At 59.7% G+C, this 16,948-nt stretch overlaps 3 protein-coding genes and 1 long non-coding RNA gene across 6 annotated transcripts; 1 reads left to right on the top strand and 3 right to left on the bottom strand.

Moving 5' to 3' along the window:
- Positions 1-1,165: 1,165 nt before the first annotated feature.
- MRPL20 (mitochondrial ribosomal protein L20) lies at positions 1,166-4,935 on the bottom strand. Its single transcript, XM_037062234.1, has 4 exons — positions 4,786-4,935; positions 4,583-4,693; positions 2,662-2,739; positions 1,166-1,578 (listed from the first exon to the last, which is right to left on the bottom strand). The coding sequence occupies exons 1-4, from the start codon at positions 4,870-4,872 to the stop codon at positions 1,405-1,407; spliced, it is 450 nt and encodes a 149-aa protein (XP_036918129.1). The 5' UTR covers positions 4,873-4,935; the 3' UTR covers positions 1,166-1,404.
- Positions 4,936-6,543: 1,608 nt separating this feature from the next.
- On the bottom strand, positions 6,544-9,309 carry ANKRD65 (ankyrin repeat domain 65). Its single transcript, XM_037062220.1, has 4 exons — positions 9,227-9,309; positions 8,874-9,094; positions 8,103-8,637; positions 6,544-7,329 (listed from the first exon to the last, which is right to left on the bottom strand). Exons 1-4 carry the CDS (start codon positions 9,284-9,286, stop codon positions 6,895-6,897), a joined length of 1,251 nt encoding a protein of 416 aa, XP_036918115.1. The 5' UTR covers positions 9,287-9,309; the 3' UTR covers positions 6,544-6,894.
- Positions 9,310-9,430: 121 nt separating this feature from the next.
- Positions 9,431-14,037, top strand: TMEM278 (transmembrane protein 278). 3 transcript variants are annotated; one of them, XM_037062230.1, is made up of 3 exons: positions 9,431-9,662; positions 10,520-12,312; positions 13,211-14,037. In XM_037062230.1, the coding sequence occupies exons 2-3, from the start codon at positions 12,028-12,030 to the stop codon at positions 13,469-13,471; spliced, it is 546 nt and encodes a 181-aa protein (XP_036918125.1). In that variant the 5' UTR covers positions 9,431-9,662; positions 10,520-12,027; the 3' UTR covers positions 13,472-14,037. The 3 variants fall into 3 exon arrangements, with proteins under 3 accessions (XP_036918125.1, XP_036918126.1, XP_036918127.1); XM_037062231.1 differs by lacking the exon at positions 9,431-9,662 and adding an exon at positions 9,677-9,794; XM_037062232.1 differs by lacking the exon at positions 9,431-9,662 and adding an exon at positions 9,677-10,480 and having other exon boundaries at positions 10,714-12,312.
- Positions 13,621-14,151, bottom strand: LOC118998212 (uncharacterized). Its single transcript, XR_005068827.1, has 2 exons — positions 14,032-14,151; positions 13,621-13,951 (listed from the first exon to the last, which is right to left on the bottom strand). It is a non-coding gene; the product is annotated as an uncharacterized LOC118998212 (long non-coding RNA).
- Positions 14,152-16,948: the final 2,797 nt, after the last annotated feature.

Below are 16,948 nucleotides of genomic sequence, written 5' to 3'. Positions count from 1 at the left end.
TTGCCCAAGCAGTAGGCCCTCACTAAGGGGCACATGCACCGAGACCCATGTACAGAGCCAGATACTGCACCAGTGCAACAGAAAAGTGAGCAAGGCTCCCCCCCAGGCCTCCAAGTGTTTCCGGTCTAGTGGCCATCATTGCACACGGTGACAAGGGCCAGGAGTGGGTCTCTTTGGGGGCAGTGCAGTGACTGGAGCCAGAAGAGATGTTAATCCACAGTGAGGATGCGGAAAAATGAACAAACTCAGAAGATCACCAGGCAGCAGGTCCCAGGGCCTGGCTGGCTCTGCATGGGGTGGGAGGTGAGCATCCATCCAAGGCAGGTTCCCAGAAGGACCTCCAGGGCATGGATGGAGGACAGTGCCACCACAGGACCCAGCAGGGGAGCGGTGAGTTGGGGAACAGGGATGTGCATGGCCAGCAGTGAAGGCACTACTGAGCCTCCAGAGCTTCCCTGGCGGGGGCAGTGAGAAAGTAGAAAGACGTGTATGGTCCTTGGAGTTCAAGGGCTGACAGTTATCTACTGGGTTTGGCCCCAGGGGACAGCTTTGGTGAGAGCCATTGGGAATAACTGCAGAGCCAGTGAGGAGGCTAGGGCAGAGACCAGAGAGGGCTGGGAGGAAGGACAGCTCCACAGGTGGAAGGGGTTCACAGGACAGAAGATGGGTGAGAGGGCAGAGAGAGGTGCTGACCCTGAGCAGGCTGGGGCACAGCTTCCATGTTCTCTGGGTGGCAGTGGTCAGAGCAGGGGAGAGGGAGGAAGTGTAGGGCCAGCACAGCTGCTGCGAGGTCGGCACAAGGAACTTACTCCTGGGCTGGACTCTGAGCTCAGTTGAGTACCTGGTGATCTAATGGTCACCAGCCTGTCACCCCCTCCTGGGCTGAGGAGGGAGGGGAGAGCAGGGAAACAGGCCTGTGTGCAGAACAGCTGAAGAGCTGAGCCACGGGGCTCTGCTGGAAAGGCTGGGGGGACGGGGAGCACAGGTCTGTGGGTGTAGACAGGCACCCACAGCTCCAAGGAGAGCCCGGGACAGAGCTGAGCACCCTAGTGCAAACAGCCCCTCGCAGGAGAGGGTCTGAGGTCCCAACAGGAAGGCACAGATGCAGGTGACCCCCCAGCAGCCGCCTCCACATTCACCCGATGCCAGAGAACACAGCTCAAAACACCGATCACCACACGAGCTTTATTCACAGCACAGCCTGTTAACATGCAGTGCCGCGGGCCTGTCCTGAGGAGGGCAAACGGTGCTTCTCCCTCGTACCTGTTACTGAAGTGGAAATTAGAACCATGCAAATCAAACCCAGCACACTCCGGCAAATGATTCTTGGCCCCTTTCTGAGTTACAATCACTGAGGGGAAAGCCTTTTCCTAAGACACTCGGCCAGAGAGGGCAGGGGTCCTCTCAACGGTACTGTGCCACTCTGGAAAATATACCTTCAGGCTCCTTCCCGTCCCCCAAGGCGGCAGCAAATCCTTCCTGCCCCCTCCTTTTGGCCAAAGCAGCCAAGGATTTAAAAGTCTTTGGTTCGTAGATGGCTAGGTCGGCCAGCACCTTCCTGTTGAGCTCCACCTGGCACTGAGGAGAGAGGTAGAGCCCGAGTAAGAATCCGAACCACAGCAGGAGAGAACGCCGCGGAGCCCCCAGTCCCACTGGGCGTGTGTGCACACAAGCTGGGCTCCAGGGCTGGCCCTGCCCTCGAAGGACACAGCATCTGTCTGGGGAGGGCCCTGGTGGGGCGGGGGATGGGGAGGAGCAGTTAATCTTGCACACGGAACTGGAGGATGAATATGGACAAGGAGGTGACTCGAGAGGAGGCGGGCATCCAGTCCTGGTGCCAGGAAACCAAGGACCCTGTTTAGGGTCACAGTCACCACTGAGGCAGAACTACGCCAGAGGGCCTGGGGTGACCCTTGAAGTCAGTTCAGGAGAGGAAATGACCATTTCCATTGACAGAGAATGAAGCAAGACACAAGCGGAGGGGGCAGGGATGAAAACCAGGCACTCCCAATTCCCACGAAAGCCAATCCAAGTAGTCTGATGAGCAAAACTGGAGGTGACGTCAGAAAACTGAGGTGCAGAGCTGGGAGGGTCTCCACGAGGCCACACGGGAAGGGAGCCTGCCCCACCCACCGCCCGGGGCCTGTGTGCCCTGGGCAAAGCCCTTCTCTGTAGGCCTCAGGTCCCCAGCAGGACGCCAAGGGTCTCTGTCAAGTGCCAAAACCAGGGACTGGGATGAGGCAGAAACACAACCCACCCCCTGGAACAGCATAATCACTAGACAAAATAGTCGCTGGGGCTTCGTGACACTTGTTTGCTGCCTCCAACACCCCCCTCCTTTTTAACTGTGTGAGTTTCCACTTCACCTGCTGCCGAGTCAGAACTCATTTGCAGTCAGAACTTTGAAATGAAAGTTACAGCCGTGTTTTTCTACCTTTTCCCCTTGGTGGGGAAACACCAGGGCTGGTGTACCATTGGCCCACTTCCAACTCTTCCACCAGCAGGCACGGGCACAGCTAGTATGGGGGGTCCTGGAACCTGCAGGAACCCACCCAGAGAACGGAAGCAGTGTTCAGGTGCCAACGCTGCGCCGTTGCATAGTGGGGCCACACCCACAGGCACCCATTCAGTATCTAGACAGGACCACACCCTCAACCATACCTTAATTAAATTGGAAACGAACACTGGGTACTTTAGGCCATGCTCCTGGGAGGCAGCTGTGATCCGATTAATCCAGAGCTGAAACAAAACATTGAGATGCCTAAAAACTAATGAGATGATACACCCACACAGCCCAACACAGAACTAGAGGGTTTTATAAAAGCAAAGAGAAGCCCTGGCTGGTGTGGCTCAGTGGACTGAGAACTTGCAAACTAAATGTCATCAGTCCGATTCCCAGTCGGGCCAGGTGCCCAGTAGGGGGCATGCCAGAGGTAACTACACATTAATGTTTTTTTTTAAAGACAAGTAAATAGCCCTGACTGGTGTACCTCAGTGGATTGAGCATAGGCTCATGAACCAAAGGATCGCGGTTCAATTCCCAGTCAGGGCACATGCCTGGTTTGCAGGCCAGTTCCCAGCAAGGAACGCACAAGACACAACCATACATTGATGTTTCTCTCCCTCTCTCCCCCTCTAAAGATAAATAAATAAAATCTTTTTAAAAAAAATTAATAGAAAAATCAGTGCTTTCTTTTCAGACAAACAAGCTTGTAATGCAAACAGCAGAGAGCAATGGCTGGTGCTCCTCATCCAAACACCAGCTCCTCTCTCAGTAAGGCGGGCACTGGCGTGCCGTGAAGTGGATGCATAACCCACCTACAGCCACAGAGAGCAGAGAGGAACTGGACTGTAGCAGATGCGCTCAGAGTGTGGAGAGGATCCACGTAGGGAATGCCGGCACCCACTGAGGCGAGCGCCACCACATGGGATGAAGCAATGGAGGGAGAACAGCTGGAGAGAGCAGGGCCTGACTGAGGAGGGGCAAGCAGCAGGGTGTGCCAGGGCAGGGGGTGGGCCGAGAAAGATCTCACATTTGATCACGCATCGGAATCACCCACGGGTTTGTTAAAACACTGCTGGGCCCCACCTCACCTCCAGCACCTCTGCTTCAGTGGGTGCAAGCAGGGTCTGGAAATCTGCATCTCTACAAGTTCCCACCCCAGGATCCTCTGCTCCGGCCCCCAGGCCCTGCTCACACCTCTGCACAGCACCCTGGGACAGAGCACAGCAGGGTTGGGGGGCCAGGGACGGCATGGCCTCTACCCTCAGAGACACAAACAACAGTACAAGGACCACCCACGTCCACCCACATTCTACCCTCAGAGGGACAGTTCACTGCGCTGGGACCCTGATCCGTGATCCCTGATCCTGGGACCCTTACCAACACAAATCTGATTTAAAGGGTCAGAATTACGCACCCTCCCACAAACACACTCACTCGACCAGTATCTATAGAGCGTAGCTGATCCAGACCCAGGGTCACAGCATGCAACAGCAGAAAGATCCCTCGGGGAATCGACATTCTGGTGGAGGTGGGGGACGAGCCACAAACCACCACCCAGGAAATCGAGGGGCAGTGGATGCTGAGGTCACCAAAGCCCGACATGTGCCGACCGGGGCAGGTGGTGCTCTGCAGAAATCCCCAACCAGCTGCGTGGGAGGGAGCAGGGCCGCGGACAAGGTCCGAGTAACCAGGTCGGGTGGGCTCGCCTTTCTCACGAGTGGGACGGGAGCGCAAGCAGCAGACACAGCGGGGTGGTTGGGCGGAGCGGGGGCGCTAGCGAGGGGCGTCCTGCGGTGGCGATGAGAACGCGGGGCCCCGGTCACCGGGTTGCTGCCGGTCTTTGGGGTATGGGGTATGAGAACAGGAGAAACAAAGGCCCTGAATATAGTGCTGAGGTTTCCGCCTGGGCGGCGGGAAGGCGGCGAAACCGACCATCTCGAGATGCAGGGCTTGGCTTCAAATACGTCGGCAGCCCCTGCGGGAGTGGAGGGCCGCCGGCCAGCCCCTCAGCCCGCGGTGGCACGGCTCCCGGGCCGCGGGACGGCGCGACTCAGGGACCCTCGGGATGAGACTCACCGTCCTCAAGTTCCTCCTCTTCAGTCTCCGAGCTTTCGTGCACTTGACAAACGCTCTTATCACAGCCCGGACGGCCAGCCGGTAGCAGCGGTTCTTCCTTCCCCTGAAATGCTGGGTCAAGAAACGGGAAAGGAGGGCTGTTGGCGAGGCCGGCGGACGCTCGGGGCGCGCCGAGGGGCTCGGGGCGTGCGGGGACAACTCACCCGCGCATGCTTCAGCACCTCCTGGACCCGCCAGTAGCGGTCGGTGACGCGGCTCCGCAGCCAGAGCGGCGCGCCGAGGAAGACCATGGCGCCCCGGGCTGGAGTATCCGTTCGAAGACGCACGCGCCGCGCCGCACCAGCGCTTCCGGGTCAGCGGCCCCCCCCACCCCGGGACTTCTGGGGCATCGCGCGTTTGCCCCCGCCCAGCTGCGGCCCCGCGATCTTGCGCATGCTCGTGCGCGGCGCAACCCTGACGGGGGCGTGGGGTGGAAGGCGACCGACCCCGGCGGTGTGGAAGTAAACGCTAGAGCGTCTGCAGAACGTGGGCCGCCGAGTGCCGTGCGGAGATTAAAGGACCAATGCAGGCCGCCGCTGAGTGATCCCGGACTGCGTCCCGCAGGGTGCAGAGACCACGTATTGTGTGCGCTTGCGTCCCACGAAGTGCCCAGACTAGGCGGATTCACCGACACCGAGCCCACGGAGACGGCGGGGAGAGAGGCTGCCAACGGGCAGGGTTTTTTGGGGGTGATGACGTCTGCAACTGGATAGTGTTGGAGGTTGCATAACGCTGTGGAAGCCCCAAATGCCACCGAATGGGACCCTTTAAAATGCTTAAACCAGTAAATTTTATATTTTGTCTGTTTTACCACAATAAAATATGATAAGGGGGGCACAAAGTAAGTGCAATTTTTTGGTAACGATTTGTTTTGTTTAGATACGATTTTAAATTCTTGCAACTCTGGTTGAAGGAAGTTTCCAATATGCTTTCCCCGAATGTATCAACCGTTTACATTTTGCTGCGTTTGAAATCATTCTCTAGAATTGTTTTTAAAGATTTTATTGTTTGTTTGTTTATAGACAGGAGAAGAGAGAAGAAAAAGAGAAGGGATTGCCTACGGTGCACCCCCAACTGGGGACCTGGCCTGCAACCTAGTCTTGTGGTTCACAGGCCCTTGCTCAGTCCACTGAGCCACACCAACTGGGCCTGTAAATAAATGTTCGTAAACACATCAGTGGAGTTTTTCTGGACCATTTGAAAGGAAGTTGGAGAAGCCTGAATACTACACTGTGTGTTTCCTAAGAACAAGGATATTCTCTTTCTCTCTTTTTTAATGATTTTATTTATTTTTAGAGAGGGGAAAGGAGAAAGAGTGGGAGAGAAATGTCAATGTGCTCGGTTGCCTCCTGAGCTCCCCCAACTGGAGACTTGGCTGGAAACCCAGGCACGTGCCCTGACTGGGAATCAAACCTGTGACCTCTGGGTTCAGAGACTGGTACTCAGTCCACTGAGCCACACATAGCAGCCAGGATAACTGTTTCAGCTGTACTGGGGCTTTCATCTTGGCGGTTGGCCAAGCGACAACAGGGGGATACAAGCCATGGAAAGCAGATTTTATTACATTTCCCAAGAGGAGGGGACATGCCAGGCCCTGCTGGGCCACAGAGGGACAAGTATCAGTGAGGAGGCAGGAGTGGTGAAAAGCTCTAGTTAGTGCAGTTCCTGGAGCTCCCTAAGGCAGGGGAACTGTTTGGGATTGGCTGGCTGGATAATGCCGGAGCCCTCCCTGCATCAGCCGGCTGTCTGGCCTGTGGCACCTGGCCCTGGGAATTTAGGGTGGGCACTATCAGCAGGGCGTGTGAGCCCTGGGTCACAGGGGAGCTGTAGACAACTGTGGCCCCGGGGTTCAGCCCTGTAGTTAATGGCTATAAGTAAACAAATGTCAAGTCTAAGAAAACACAGAACTCCCCCATGTACAGAGAGAGCAGCTGAGGGCAACACCCCCGTGGTGGACAGACAAAGCGAGACCACCAGGTCTTGGTCAAATACGAGGCCGTGGCAGTTTCTCTGCCGAAGATTGTGGGGAAGGCCAGAGCCGCACAGGTGATGCACTGCTGTCCCAAGCCAGGCCATGGACCCATTCCTGGGGCTCAAGCCACTGTCTGCCCCTCTTCCCGCAGGAACCTCTCAGCTAGGCCGTTCTCCGAGCCACATCACCCGTGGCTTAAGCCCAGAAGGGCAGAACAAGGTACAGGACCAGTGCCGTGGGACTGAGGAGCCTTCCGTCCAGTGCTGACCAGGCAGGCTCAGGCCCATGGGGCTGTATACCCCTAGCAGTCATTCTGCTCCCTGCCAGGAGTGGGCCGGGCCTGGGCCAGGTCCCCCTTGGACACCAGGTCCTGAGGCACCTCACCCCACAGTGTGCCTACGGTGGGTCTGGCACCCCGGCTCAGCAACAGCTCTGCGGTGGGGCCATGGCCACGCTCCACAGCGAGGTGCAGGGGTGTCCGGTGGAGCCAGCCAGTAGCGTTGACCTGTGCACCGCTGTCCAGGAGGTGGCTGGCGACTTCTGCGTGGCCTCCCCGAGCAGCATGGTGCAGAGGGGTGAGGCCCAAAGTGTCTTGAGCATCCACCTCTGCTCCCCAGGCTGCCAGCAGCTGGACGGCAGGCAGGTGCCCCCTGGCGGCCGCCCTGTGGAGTGCAGCGCGTCCGTGCCTGTCCCGGAGGCGCGGGTCCGCCCCGTGGTCAAGCAGCACCTCCAGGTCCTGGAAAAGGAGGCGAGGCAGGGGCCAGCCCGGGCCCAGGAGGATGAGGGGCTGGGGTCGCTGTGCCACTGGCCTAACCCAGACCTCACTGGCCTAACCCAGACCTCACCTGGTGCGTGTCACCTAACCGCCTCTCTCTCTCAACACTGCGTCCCCATTTGGTAAATGAGCCTACAGCGCTCTGGGCGGGGCTCTGCTTAGCAGGGGCGTCAAACTCATTCTCCCCGGGGGGGCCACAACAGCCTCGCGGTTGCCTTCAAAGGGCCGAGTGTAATTTCAATTTCTGAGCAGTTAAGGAGCAGTTACATTTATAACGTCCTAAAATTATTTCGGCCCTTTGAAGGCAACCGCGAGGCTGTTGTGGCCCCCCCGGGGAGAATGAGTTTGACGCCCCTGGCTTAGACTACCACTTATCCCGCCGTCGTTCTCAGACCGAACCCAAGACTAGAAGCCCCCTGCCGGCCGTCCTGCTGTCTGGCGGCTGACTGGACCCAAGCGCACGCCTGGGGCTCAGTAGACGTTCGTTGCAACGGGTCACCAGAGTAAACCTGGATGCCCAGCCAGGCCCGCTCCCTAGGCTTCCCGGAGACGTCTCACACCTGGAGCACAGTCAAGGCTGCTGCCCGCCCAGCTCCGCCTCCGCCTGCCCGCAGGGGCCGCTCTGCCGGTGCAACCCGCACACCTGCGGTGGACAGCGCAGCTCCTGGGGCGAAGGACACTTCCCTGCAACCTCCCCATCACGGTGGGGCGGGGGTTGTTAGGCGGGGACGTACCTGCTGGCGCCCCAAATCAGCGACGACGCTGAGCGCGGTGGCTCCCGTGCCGTCCCGGGCGTCCACCCGCGCGCCATAGTCCAAGAGCAGGCGCAGTGCCGCTGTGCGCCCCGCCGCGGCCGCCACCAGCAGGGCGCCATCCAGGCCCGCGCCGCCCCCTGCCACCAGCAGCTCCAGTACCGACAGCCAGCCACCCGCGGCGGCCCAGTGAGCCGCCGTCCAGCCGCGAGCGTCTGCTGCCTCCGGGCCGGGGCCTGGCGCACCCAGCAGGAGCCCAGTCAGCAGCGTGCGTCCCAGCGCAGCCGCACAGTGCAGCGGCATGAGGCCGGCCCCGGAACGCGCCGCCGTCGGGGCTCCGCGACGCAGCAGCAGCTCGGCCACATGGGAGTGCCCATGCCAGGAGGCCTCGTGCAGTGGCGTGCGCCCCGCGTGGTCCGTGGCTCCCACCGGTGCCCCACGCTGCAGCAAGAGCCGCACCAGGGGCACGTGGCCACGCAGCACGGCAAGATGGAGCGGGGTCCTTCCCGAGCTGTCCCTTCGGAGCGGGATGCAAGGGCGAGGGAAGGGACGAGGGGATGGCTGGTGGATAAGATCCGGTCCTGTCCCACCGGGTGAAGGGGGCCCTGCCCTCTCTCCCCAGTTCAGGGAAGGGACCCAGGCTGGGGGAGGGACGTGCTCCTTGACCCAGAGGGAACCCCTCCTTCCTGTTCAGTGGTGGGACCTCTGCCCCGGACTCCGGGTGAAGAGACCCTGTCCTGCGAGGGGGCTCACCTCTCCTCCACATTGGCCCCCTGCCGTAGCAGCTGTGTTGTGAGGCCTGGGTGACCGCTCCACACGGCCTGCAGCAGGCGCCCCCAGGCCTGTGGGGCACTGGGCCCCTCTGCCACGGTTCCCAGGGCCTCCTCAGAGCCCAGCTCAATCCACCTGAGTTCCTGCTCTGCTCCCAGCCCAGTCAGGTCCCACTTCCCAGGCTCTGAACTCCCAGAATCCACCTGAGAACAAGAATCCTGCTTGGGTGCTGGAGGCCCAGGGCCAGCCCCAGCTCCCTGTCCCCAGAACAACAGAGAGCCCACCCACCCCCTGTCTTTCTCCCAGGGAACCAGGCCACCCGCAGGTTCGGTTACCTGCACTGGGAGGCTGCCCAGGGGCTCTGTTCTCTGGCAGGGGGGCCTCTCCATGCTCATCCTGGTCCAGCCACAGCCTGGTGGCCCTCACCAGGAACTACTTCTAAACAGGTGGAGGACGATGGAGGTGTGTCTGCCCCAGAGGGTGGGAAGGCTAGAGCTGTGTGTGTGTGGTGGGGAGCGTGGGGGAGCAGAGCCACCTCCCACTGCCCCCTGGGCCAGGCCAAGCGCTGCTTCTCCACACTGTTTACCCAGCAGTTTAAGGAGAGGCCCTGCCTGGCAGCCGCCGCCCCCACCCCAGCTCCTGTCCTCCTCTGCCAACTGCCAGGGCCCTGAGAGACAAAGGCCAGGCAAGCAGGTGCACGCCCAAGGGCTGCAGGTCCCCTGAGGAGTACAGCCTTTGAAGGGCCAGGACTTGCCCCTGCCCTCCCCTCAGGTACCCATGTGCCTTCCGTGGGTCCCTCCTCCGGTCCTGCCCCCCTCCCCCACTCCTGTCCCTGCTAAGGTCACTGCCAGGCAGAGCCTGGCCTCTACCCTGATTCCAGGCTGGGGAGGTGGACAGCGTGAGGTGGGACCCTTTCTTCCCAAGCCAGGCAACCTGGCTAGAAGGGCCTGGGGGAGGAAGCCCCTTGAGACAGATGCTGAGGCAAGTCAGTGAGGCCGTGACAGGCAGGCTGCTGGGCAGCAGAGGGAGGGGCTGGGCGGAGGGAGCATTTTCAGGACAGGAGACTAGAAGCCACTGGAGATGGTGCTGCAGGAAGGGGCCTGAGTACCCTGCAAGGTGGTCACCTCCATTCCAGGGCCCTGGGGCAGGCTCCACCTTTCCATCCCCCAATCACTGGGGGAGGCCACCGAAGGGAGCCCCGCAGGAGAAGCTCCAGCCGCTTCTCATGACTACCCACCAGGGGGCAGCACAGCTTTGGGGCTGTTGCTCCTACCCCAGCCCCCACCCTCTGGCTCCCAGGGATGAGGTGTCACCTGGGCTCCACCCTGTCCCCTCACAAGAGGGGCAGCAGAGCCTTAGCCCCTCCCTAGAAAGCAGCCCTGATGGGGGCCAGGACCAAGGGGCGGGTCTCCACGCAGGAAGCTAAGGGACACCACTCACCACCAAGCCACAGGGACCCTACCCCAGGAGCCTCAGTCACTCTGCTCAGATGTCGCCTCCCAGAGGGGCCCTCAACTGGCCATCAATCGGAAGCAGGCTTGTCCCTGGCCCTGTTCTATTTTCTTCTTAGCGCCTGTCACTCCATGAAGGTACCTGTTTTATCTCAAGTGTCTGCCTTCCTCTTTCAGAACGAGAGCTCCTGTTTCCCTGTCCCACTGGGGACGTCAGAAAGAATGGGCTGGATCACAAGCAGCATGGCTTGGGGTGCCGACAGAGGGCGCCCTGTTGTTGAGGATCCACTTGAGGCCTTTCGAACCCTGTCAGGGCCAGGGAAGTCTCAGAATGCCCCCTGACAACCTTCCCACACCCTGCCACAGCCTAGGGGGCCTCTGCCGGGTCCTGCAAGGCCATCAGGATGCCTGCACAGAGCCACCCCCATCAACCTCACTCATCACCGAATCCTCAGGGCCTGGAGCCCAGCTGACCCACCTGAGGACAGGGTGGGGCTGGAAAGGAGATGAGACAGACATTACCGCCTGCCCAGACATTCCCGCCTGCAGCGTTTTTTACCCGACATTCGCTGTCTGATTAAACAGGCAGCTGGGATAAGATCTTGGTGTGGGTGAGCTGCATCTGTGCCTGGCGGCAGGGCGTGGCATGAGCTGCAGGGGAGTCTCCATCGTCCTGACCAGGCCTGTGGCAGGCTCACGTTTCTTAACCGTGTCCCTGCCGTCGCTGTGGTCACCCCAGCTCGCAGGTGTCTGGGGGAGCCGGGGAGCCTGAGAGGCCTGGCACACGTTCAAAGGAAGCTGGAGGCAAAGGGGCTGTGGAGGTGGGGAGGGGCCCCTCGGTACCTGGTGCCCACAGCCTCTGAGAGGCTCTTGGGCAGCCTACACATTGGCTCCTGTCCCCTTGTTATTCAAGGACACTCTGGGGCCCCTGGGAGGCAGTGACAGGGCCTTACTAATATTTGGGGACATCATTTGGGGTTTTGCGTGGGGCTGGGCAGGGCATGCTTTTCCCCACTTGAAATAACAGAACCTGTGCTGCCAGTTTCCAGGACGGACTGGACTCTGTCCGATCAGGGACATCTGTCGTGGTGGCCGTGGTGACTGTCAGCCAGCTGTGTGCTGGGTCCCACAGGTCCGCCAAACCACCCCAGGGAGTGCGCCCACTGTCCTCCCTGGGTGGTGGAGGCTGAGAGGGGCCAGGTTTGGAGATGGGGGCACCAGCAAGGGCCAGGACTAGGAAGTTGGGTGGGTGGTGACCTCTATTGGCAGCTCCAGATGGGACAGTTGAGAGAGTCAAGCTCCATGAAATGATGTCATTCCGGGGGGAGCAGGGAGGGTAGAGAGGGCAGGGCCAGGGGTGAGGAGGGACCCAGTGCCAGGCCATAGGGACAGTTGTGCCAGCCCTGATCAGAGCTACGGACACTGGCCAGGGCCGGAGCTGTGGTTGCCGGGCAGAGAGAGACCCAGCCTGGCAGTGGGGGAAACTGAGGCAAGGGTGTGGCCCTGGAGACAGATGGTCAGGGCTGGGCCTGCCTTGGTCTGGGGTCCTGCCCTCCAGCTGGGTCCGTTATCTGGTCGCTGGGGTCTGAGAAGCGGTCTGACCGGGGGACCTAGAGCTGACCCTGGGGGTCTGGTCGCCGTCCAACTGCAGCTGTGAGCCCACCAGACCCGTTGCCTGCGAGAGCATGAGTGAGCAGGAGAGGGAGGCAGGGGAGGCAGAGGAGGACGAGGGAGGGGGCACTTCAGACACTGCGCCCATGCTGCCCGGATGGCATCCTGCCCACCAGGCATCTGCCCAGATGTCTTCAGGGTGGGCAGGCTTGGCTGCCCGAGGCCTCAGGACACTGCTGCTGCCCAGCCAGCTCCTGTCCGAGCTCCTGCTCCGCCTGCTGCTCCCTGCGGCCGTGTTTCTGCTGGTGCTGATGCCGGCAGCTGCCCTCATCTACCTGGGATTCCTGTGCCACTCCAGGGTGAGTGGAGCCCTCCGTGGGTGGGGGCCCTGGCTGGGACCCCGGGGAGTGGGGTCCTTGGAAGTTCAGGGCCCTGGGCCTGAAGGTGCATCTTCCCCCTTCAGGCACAGCCTCTTTGTCCCCAGAGACTTGGGTGCCCCTCCCCGGGGGGGCCCTTCTTCCTACCCCTCCCCCGTTGGCCACAGCAGAAAAAGGGCTTTTGTTCCCACTGGGGGTGACAGCTCTCTCCCCTCCCCTGAGGGCCCCCAGCCTTGTACCAGGGGCCACCAGGGCCTGGACAGCTGATCAGGGTGAGAAGAGGAGGGGGTTCCAGGGAGAGAAGATGAGGCGTTGCTGAATTTTAGCAGTGCACAGCCCCTCGCCACCCCTCACCCCCACTCACAGCTCCTGTGGAGGAGCTCTCCTGCCCCAAGCTCAGTTTCCACGTGTGTAAAGGGCTGTGGCTTCGTCCTGAGCACAGAGGGTGAAGGCAGATGGGTCCCCATGTCCCCTTCCTGTAAGCACAGGGCAGGGGAGGGGGACTGAACACGGGGCCGCTGAAGGTAAGGTGACACCAGCTGGTGACACTCACAGGTCAGGGCTGCTGGTCAGACGCCAGCATAGAGTAGGGTCACGGGAGGGTCATGTGTGTGTTGGGGGTGAGTGGTGGGGATCTGGCAATCACGGGGAGGGGTGGGAATTCTCCGAGCCGAGCCTCGAGGGATTCCTACTCTAGCCATTTACCTGTTGGGTTCCTGATCTCCAATCCTCGGCTCAGAAATGACAGGCCCACAGTGGGCTCAGCCACAGACCCCCTAGTCCTCAGGCCCTCCCAGCCTCGGCCCCGGCGGAGCGCTTCCAGGCCCCGCCCCAGCCACTTGCCCCTGGCCCCGCCCCTGACCGACCGCCCCGCCCCCAGGTCCACCCGGCGCCGGTCCCCACTTGCCGCGCGCTGCTCTCCGACCGCAGCGCCGCGACGCTCATCGTGCTGGGCTTCCTCTCGCTGCCTCCACTGCTGGTGCTCGCCTCTGCCACCCGCGCCCGCCTGGCCCGGCGCCTCCGCCCGCTGCTGCTGCCCCCCACATGGACCCCTGGACCCCGCCGACACCCAGTGTCCAGCGACGGCGGGCGGACAGAACGCCACCCCGACGGGGAGGAGCAGCTCTGCGCCTGGGTGTGACCCCACAGGGCCTTCCAAGTCCCGGGAGGTCCCCGAATGCCCCGTCGCCCCCATAAAGTGGCCCCAAGCCGGCGAGCTCGACGTCTGCCTCCAGGTCCCGCGAAGTCGCCTGCGCTCTTCCGGCTCGTGCGCAGTGCCCCGAGTGGCCGCGAGATGGCACTGGACTCCCTCGAAACTGGCGGGGAGGATCCACCCTTCCCCACCCTGCTGCGGAGGCCCTGGGAACGCGTCTCCGAGGCGGGGTGGCTCCCTGAAAGGCGGTCTTTCTGGCTTCTGCCACTGTGGCTGCCCTGGGCTCCTGCTGCCTCACCAAGGACAGACCCTGCGGGCCCGTGTGGTCAGCCACGGGCCTCCAGCAAGGTTCAGAGATTTCCACACTCGCTAGAGAGCACACTTCCAGAAGCTCAGCGATGGCCAGCCACGCTAGGGTCCGGGCTCAGTCTGTTCTCTCTAGATAACTTTATTTAAGATCTGTGTCTTCTGTGTTCTGTTCTTTGCTTTACGCCTGTTTCCAGGTATGGATGTGTTCTTCACTATCCATTTGATGTTTCTGTGGAAACATCCGTGGTGTTTCCCGTTCCTAGGGATTCATATATTTCATCAGTTCCGGAGAATCTCAACTAGTAACCCTGGAGTTCTGCCTGTCGTTCATTGTATATGTTCTTGGGGAAAACGCTGCCCTCTCCTTGGACCGCACTGCTAATTCGTCTCCCTGTGTTTTCCATCTCATCGTCTCTCTTCACTGCCTCCTGGGCGGGTCCTTCAGCTTCCTCTTCCAGTTCCGAGTCACTCACTACATCCAATCTGCCAGTTAACACATCCATTGAATTTTCCGTTATGGTACCTAAAGGGAATACTTGCTTCCTTTTTAAATCTGGTCATTTCTGATGGTCTTTTGCTGGTGTGCTTGACCTGTGGATTCCAGCCTCGATGTCTTGACAAGTTTGCTGTTATTTCATATTCTGTCCCTAGCAATTCCAATTTGATAGTCTTGGGGGGGGGGGTCTAACTTTGTTATGTGTTATTTTTTGCTGATTCTCACGAATAGCATATTGTTTCTCTGAAAGTTTGCTAGTTTTCATGGTCAGCCCACACCTGTGAAAATTCTGAGGCCTGCCCTGGCTGTTGTGGCTTGGTGGATTGAGCGCTGGCCTGCGGACCGAAAGGTCACTAGTTCAATTCCCTGTCAGGGAGCACGCCTGGGCTGCAGGCCAGGTCCACAGATGGGGGTGTGTGAGAGGCAGCCTTGCACCTTGATGTTTGTCTTTCTCCCTCCCTTCCCCTCTCTCTGAAAAATAAATAAAATTAAAAATAAAAATAAAAGTCTGTGCGTGTTGTACCCTGTCCAGAGTCTTGTGGCAGCTGAAAGGCCTTTTTAAGGCCCCAACACACCATATTGCTGGACTCCACCTGTGACCAGCAGGGTCTGGTCTCCGACGTGCCTGAAGATTACCACTCACAGTTCAGAGCGTGACCAGGGTCAGGGTTCGTTCCTTGGCCTTGAGCAGAGCCCACTGTACGATTGGCTTGGGTCCAACAGGCATCCTGTGGGTTTCCCCATCGTCTGTGCCCAGCTTCGATGCCGTTCCCAGCCAGAGAGGAGCCTGGCTGACCGCCCTGCTGCCAAGGACAACTTCCTTGGGTTCAAGGCCGTCTTCCTTCCCCTCCTGCCCAGGAGTCTTAGGATGTGAGGACTCTCCTGGGGACCCATCTGGCCCTGGAGTCATCAGACAACAGCTGGGCCTGCTGGGGGTGGGGAACTCAGCTGCCTGAGCCCACAGAGCTCCTAAGGCTCGTCGCAGTGTCACAGGCTACCCTGAGTCCCGACTCAGCCCCACTCACGTATGGGAGGCTGTGGGGAGTTCACAGAGGGTTCTAGGGGTCTGTTTTGAGAGGACCAGCTATCAGGCAAATGGGGCACTGCGTCTGTGCTGCCCACCCAGAGCTGACCCAGCCGAGAGAACATAAACCAGGCCCCATGGCAGGGGGGCGGCGGGGGGATGGCTCAGAAGGACCTTCCATTCTCTCCTGGGTCCCAGGTTTTCTCCCTCATCTGCCATCCTGTGCCGGGTCCTTAAGGGGGCAGGGAGGCCTGGGCTAATGGGGAGGCAGGGCCCTGGTCCTCCAGCCACAAGACCCCTTCCTCCAGGCCTGTCATTCACATGACCTCCTCCATGACCTGTCATTCACATCCAGGCCCTTCTATCCCCCACCTGCCCCCTGCCCCAGATCTCTGCCTCTAATGCTTCTCCCCACCCATCCAGAGCCCCCGATGGAAGCCTCTTCCTTTCAGCCCCAGCCCCCTCTTGTTAACGTCTCTGATCCCTCCCCCAAGAGCTCCCTCCATGCCAGCCTAAAATGGCCCCCCAAGCCCCACCCTAAAGGTTGAGGAGCACTGACCTCAACACCCCTCAGCCCACCCAAGGGTCCACACTGCTCAGGAAGCAGGTGCTGATTGGCCGGGCGGGTCAGGCAGAGACCTCCCCTTGGGAATGTCTGTGTAAGAAACACCCAGACCTGGACTTCTGGCCAAGAGGGAGGAATAGGTGGAAACACTGTGCCTCCTCACAGAACCAAAATTAAGAACAGCAAAGATTTAGAAACAAAAGCACAACCAGAACAGACAGAAAATTGAATGGTATGGAAGTCCGACAACCATTCGACCAGACGGGTAAGAGGGGTGGAGAGGGGTCGCCGCAGGAAAAGGCGGCGGCTGCCAGACCCTGGAGTGAGGCGACGTGGGGCTGACCTTGGTCACACACTCACGCGCAGATAAACCAGACGAAAACAGGCAGTGAGATTGCGCAACCCAGGGCTCCAGCGCCAGGAAATAAAGCCTAAAAGCACCGATTGAAAAGGTGCCGGGAGAGACTCCCAGCCTCACAGGAGAGTTAGTTGGAGAGACCCACAGGGTCCTAGAACGTACACAAGCCCACCCACCCGGGAGCCAGCACCAGAAAGGCCCAATTTGCTTGTGGGAAGCGGCAGAGGGGACCGAAATTCAAGAGAGAGCGGAACAAGTGTCATTGCTCCCTCTCTGACCCCACCCCCACATACAGCGTCACAACCCAGCAACTGGGTTGCCCCGTCCTGGTGAACAGTCCTGAGGAACACCAAAGGCTCCACCCCTCACTACGTAACAGGCGCAACCTGACCAAAAAAATATGGCTCAAACAGAAGAACAGCTCAAAGCCCCAGAGCCAGTACTTTTAAGGGACCAAGAGATAGCCAACCTACCAGATGCACAGTTCAAAATACTGGTGATCAGGATGCTCACAGAACTGGTTGATTTTAGTCACAAATTAGAGGAACAAATGAAGGCTAAACTTAAGTGAAATGAAGGAAAATGCACAGGGAACCAATAGTAATGGGAAAAAAACTGGGACTCGAATCAAGGGAGTGGACCAGAAGGAAGAAAAAAATGACCAAACAGAAAAGTATGAAGAAACAAGAATTCAAAAAAATGAAGAGAGGCTT

This window comes from Sturnira hondurensis, unplaced genomic scaffold (assembly GCF_014824575.4).
Source record: "Sturnira hondurensis isolate 20B ecotype Veracruz unplaced genomic scaffold, ASM1482457v3 Scaffold0013931, whole genome shotgun sequence".
Classification (NCBI taxonomy): domain Eukaryota; kingdom Metazoa; phylum Chordata; class Mammalia; order Chiroptera; family Phyllostomidae; genus Sturnira; species Sturnira hondurensis.
This window is presented reverse-complemented; position numbering and strand designations above follow the sequence as displayed.

What these genes read in the sequence shown, in the direction of transcription:
- MRPL20 (XM_037062234.1), bottom strand. Translation starts at nt 4,872, where the DNA reads ATGGTCTTCCTCGGCGCGCCGCTCTGGCTGCGGAGCCGCGTCACCGAC. An exon ending in AGGTGCTGAAGCATGCGCGG is followed by an intron (nt 4,694 to 4,785) that starts GTGAGTTGTCCC and finishes TTCTTGACCCAG; the next exon opens with CATTTCAGGGGAAGGAAGAA. An exon ending in AGAGGAGGAACTTGAGGACG is followed by an intron (nt 2,740 to 4,582) that starts GTGAGTCTCATC and finishes GTTTTGTTTCAG; the next exon opens with CTCTGGATTAATCGGATCAC.
- ANKRD65 (XM_037062220.1), bottom strand. Translation starts at nt 9,286, where the DNA reads ATGAGCATGGAGAGGCCCCCCTGCCAGAGAACAGAGCCCCTGGGCAGC. An exon ending in TGGGCAGCCTCCCAGTGCAG is followed by an intron (nt 9,095 to 9,226) that starts GTAACCGAACCT and finishes TCTTGTTCTCAG; the next exon opens with GTGGATTCTGGGAGTTCAGA. An exon ending in CTGATTTGGGGCGCCAGCAG is followed by an intron (nt 7,330 to 8,102) that starts GTACGTCCCCGC and finishes CTCCTTTTCCAG; the next exon opens with GACCTGGAGGTGCTGCTTGA.
- TMEM278 (XM_037062230.1), top strand. Translation starts at nt 12,028, where the DNA reads ATGAGTGAGCAGGAGAGGGAGGCAGGGGAGGCAGAGGAGGACGAGGGA. An exon ending in GATTCCTGTGCCACTCCAGG is followed by an intron (nt 12,313 to 13,210) that starts GTGAGTGGAGCC and finishes CCCCGCCCCCAG; the next exon opens with GTCCACCCGGCGCCGGTCCC.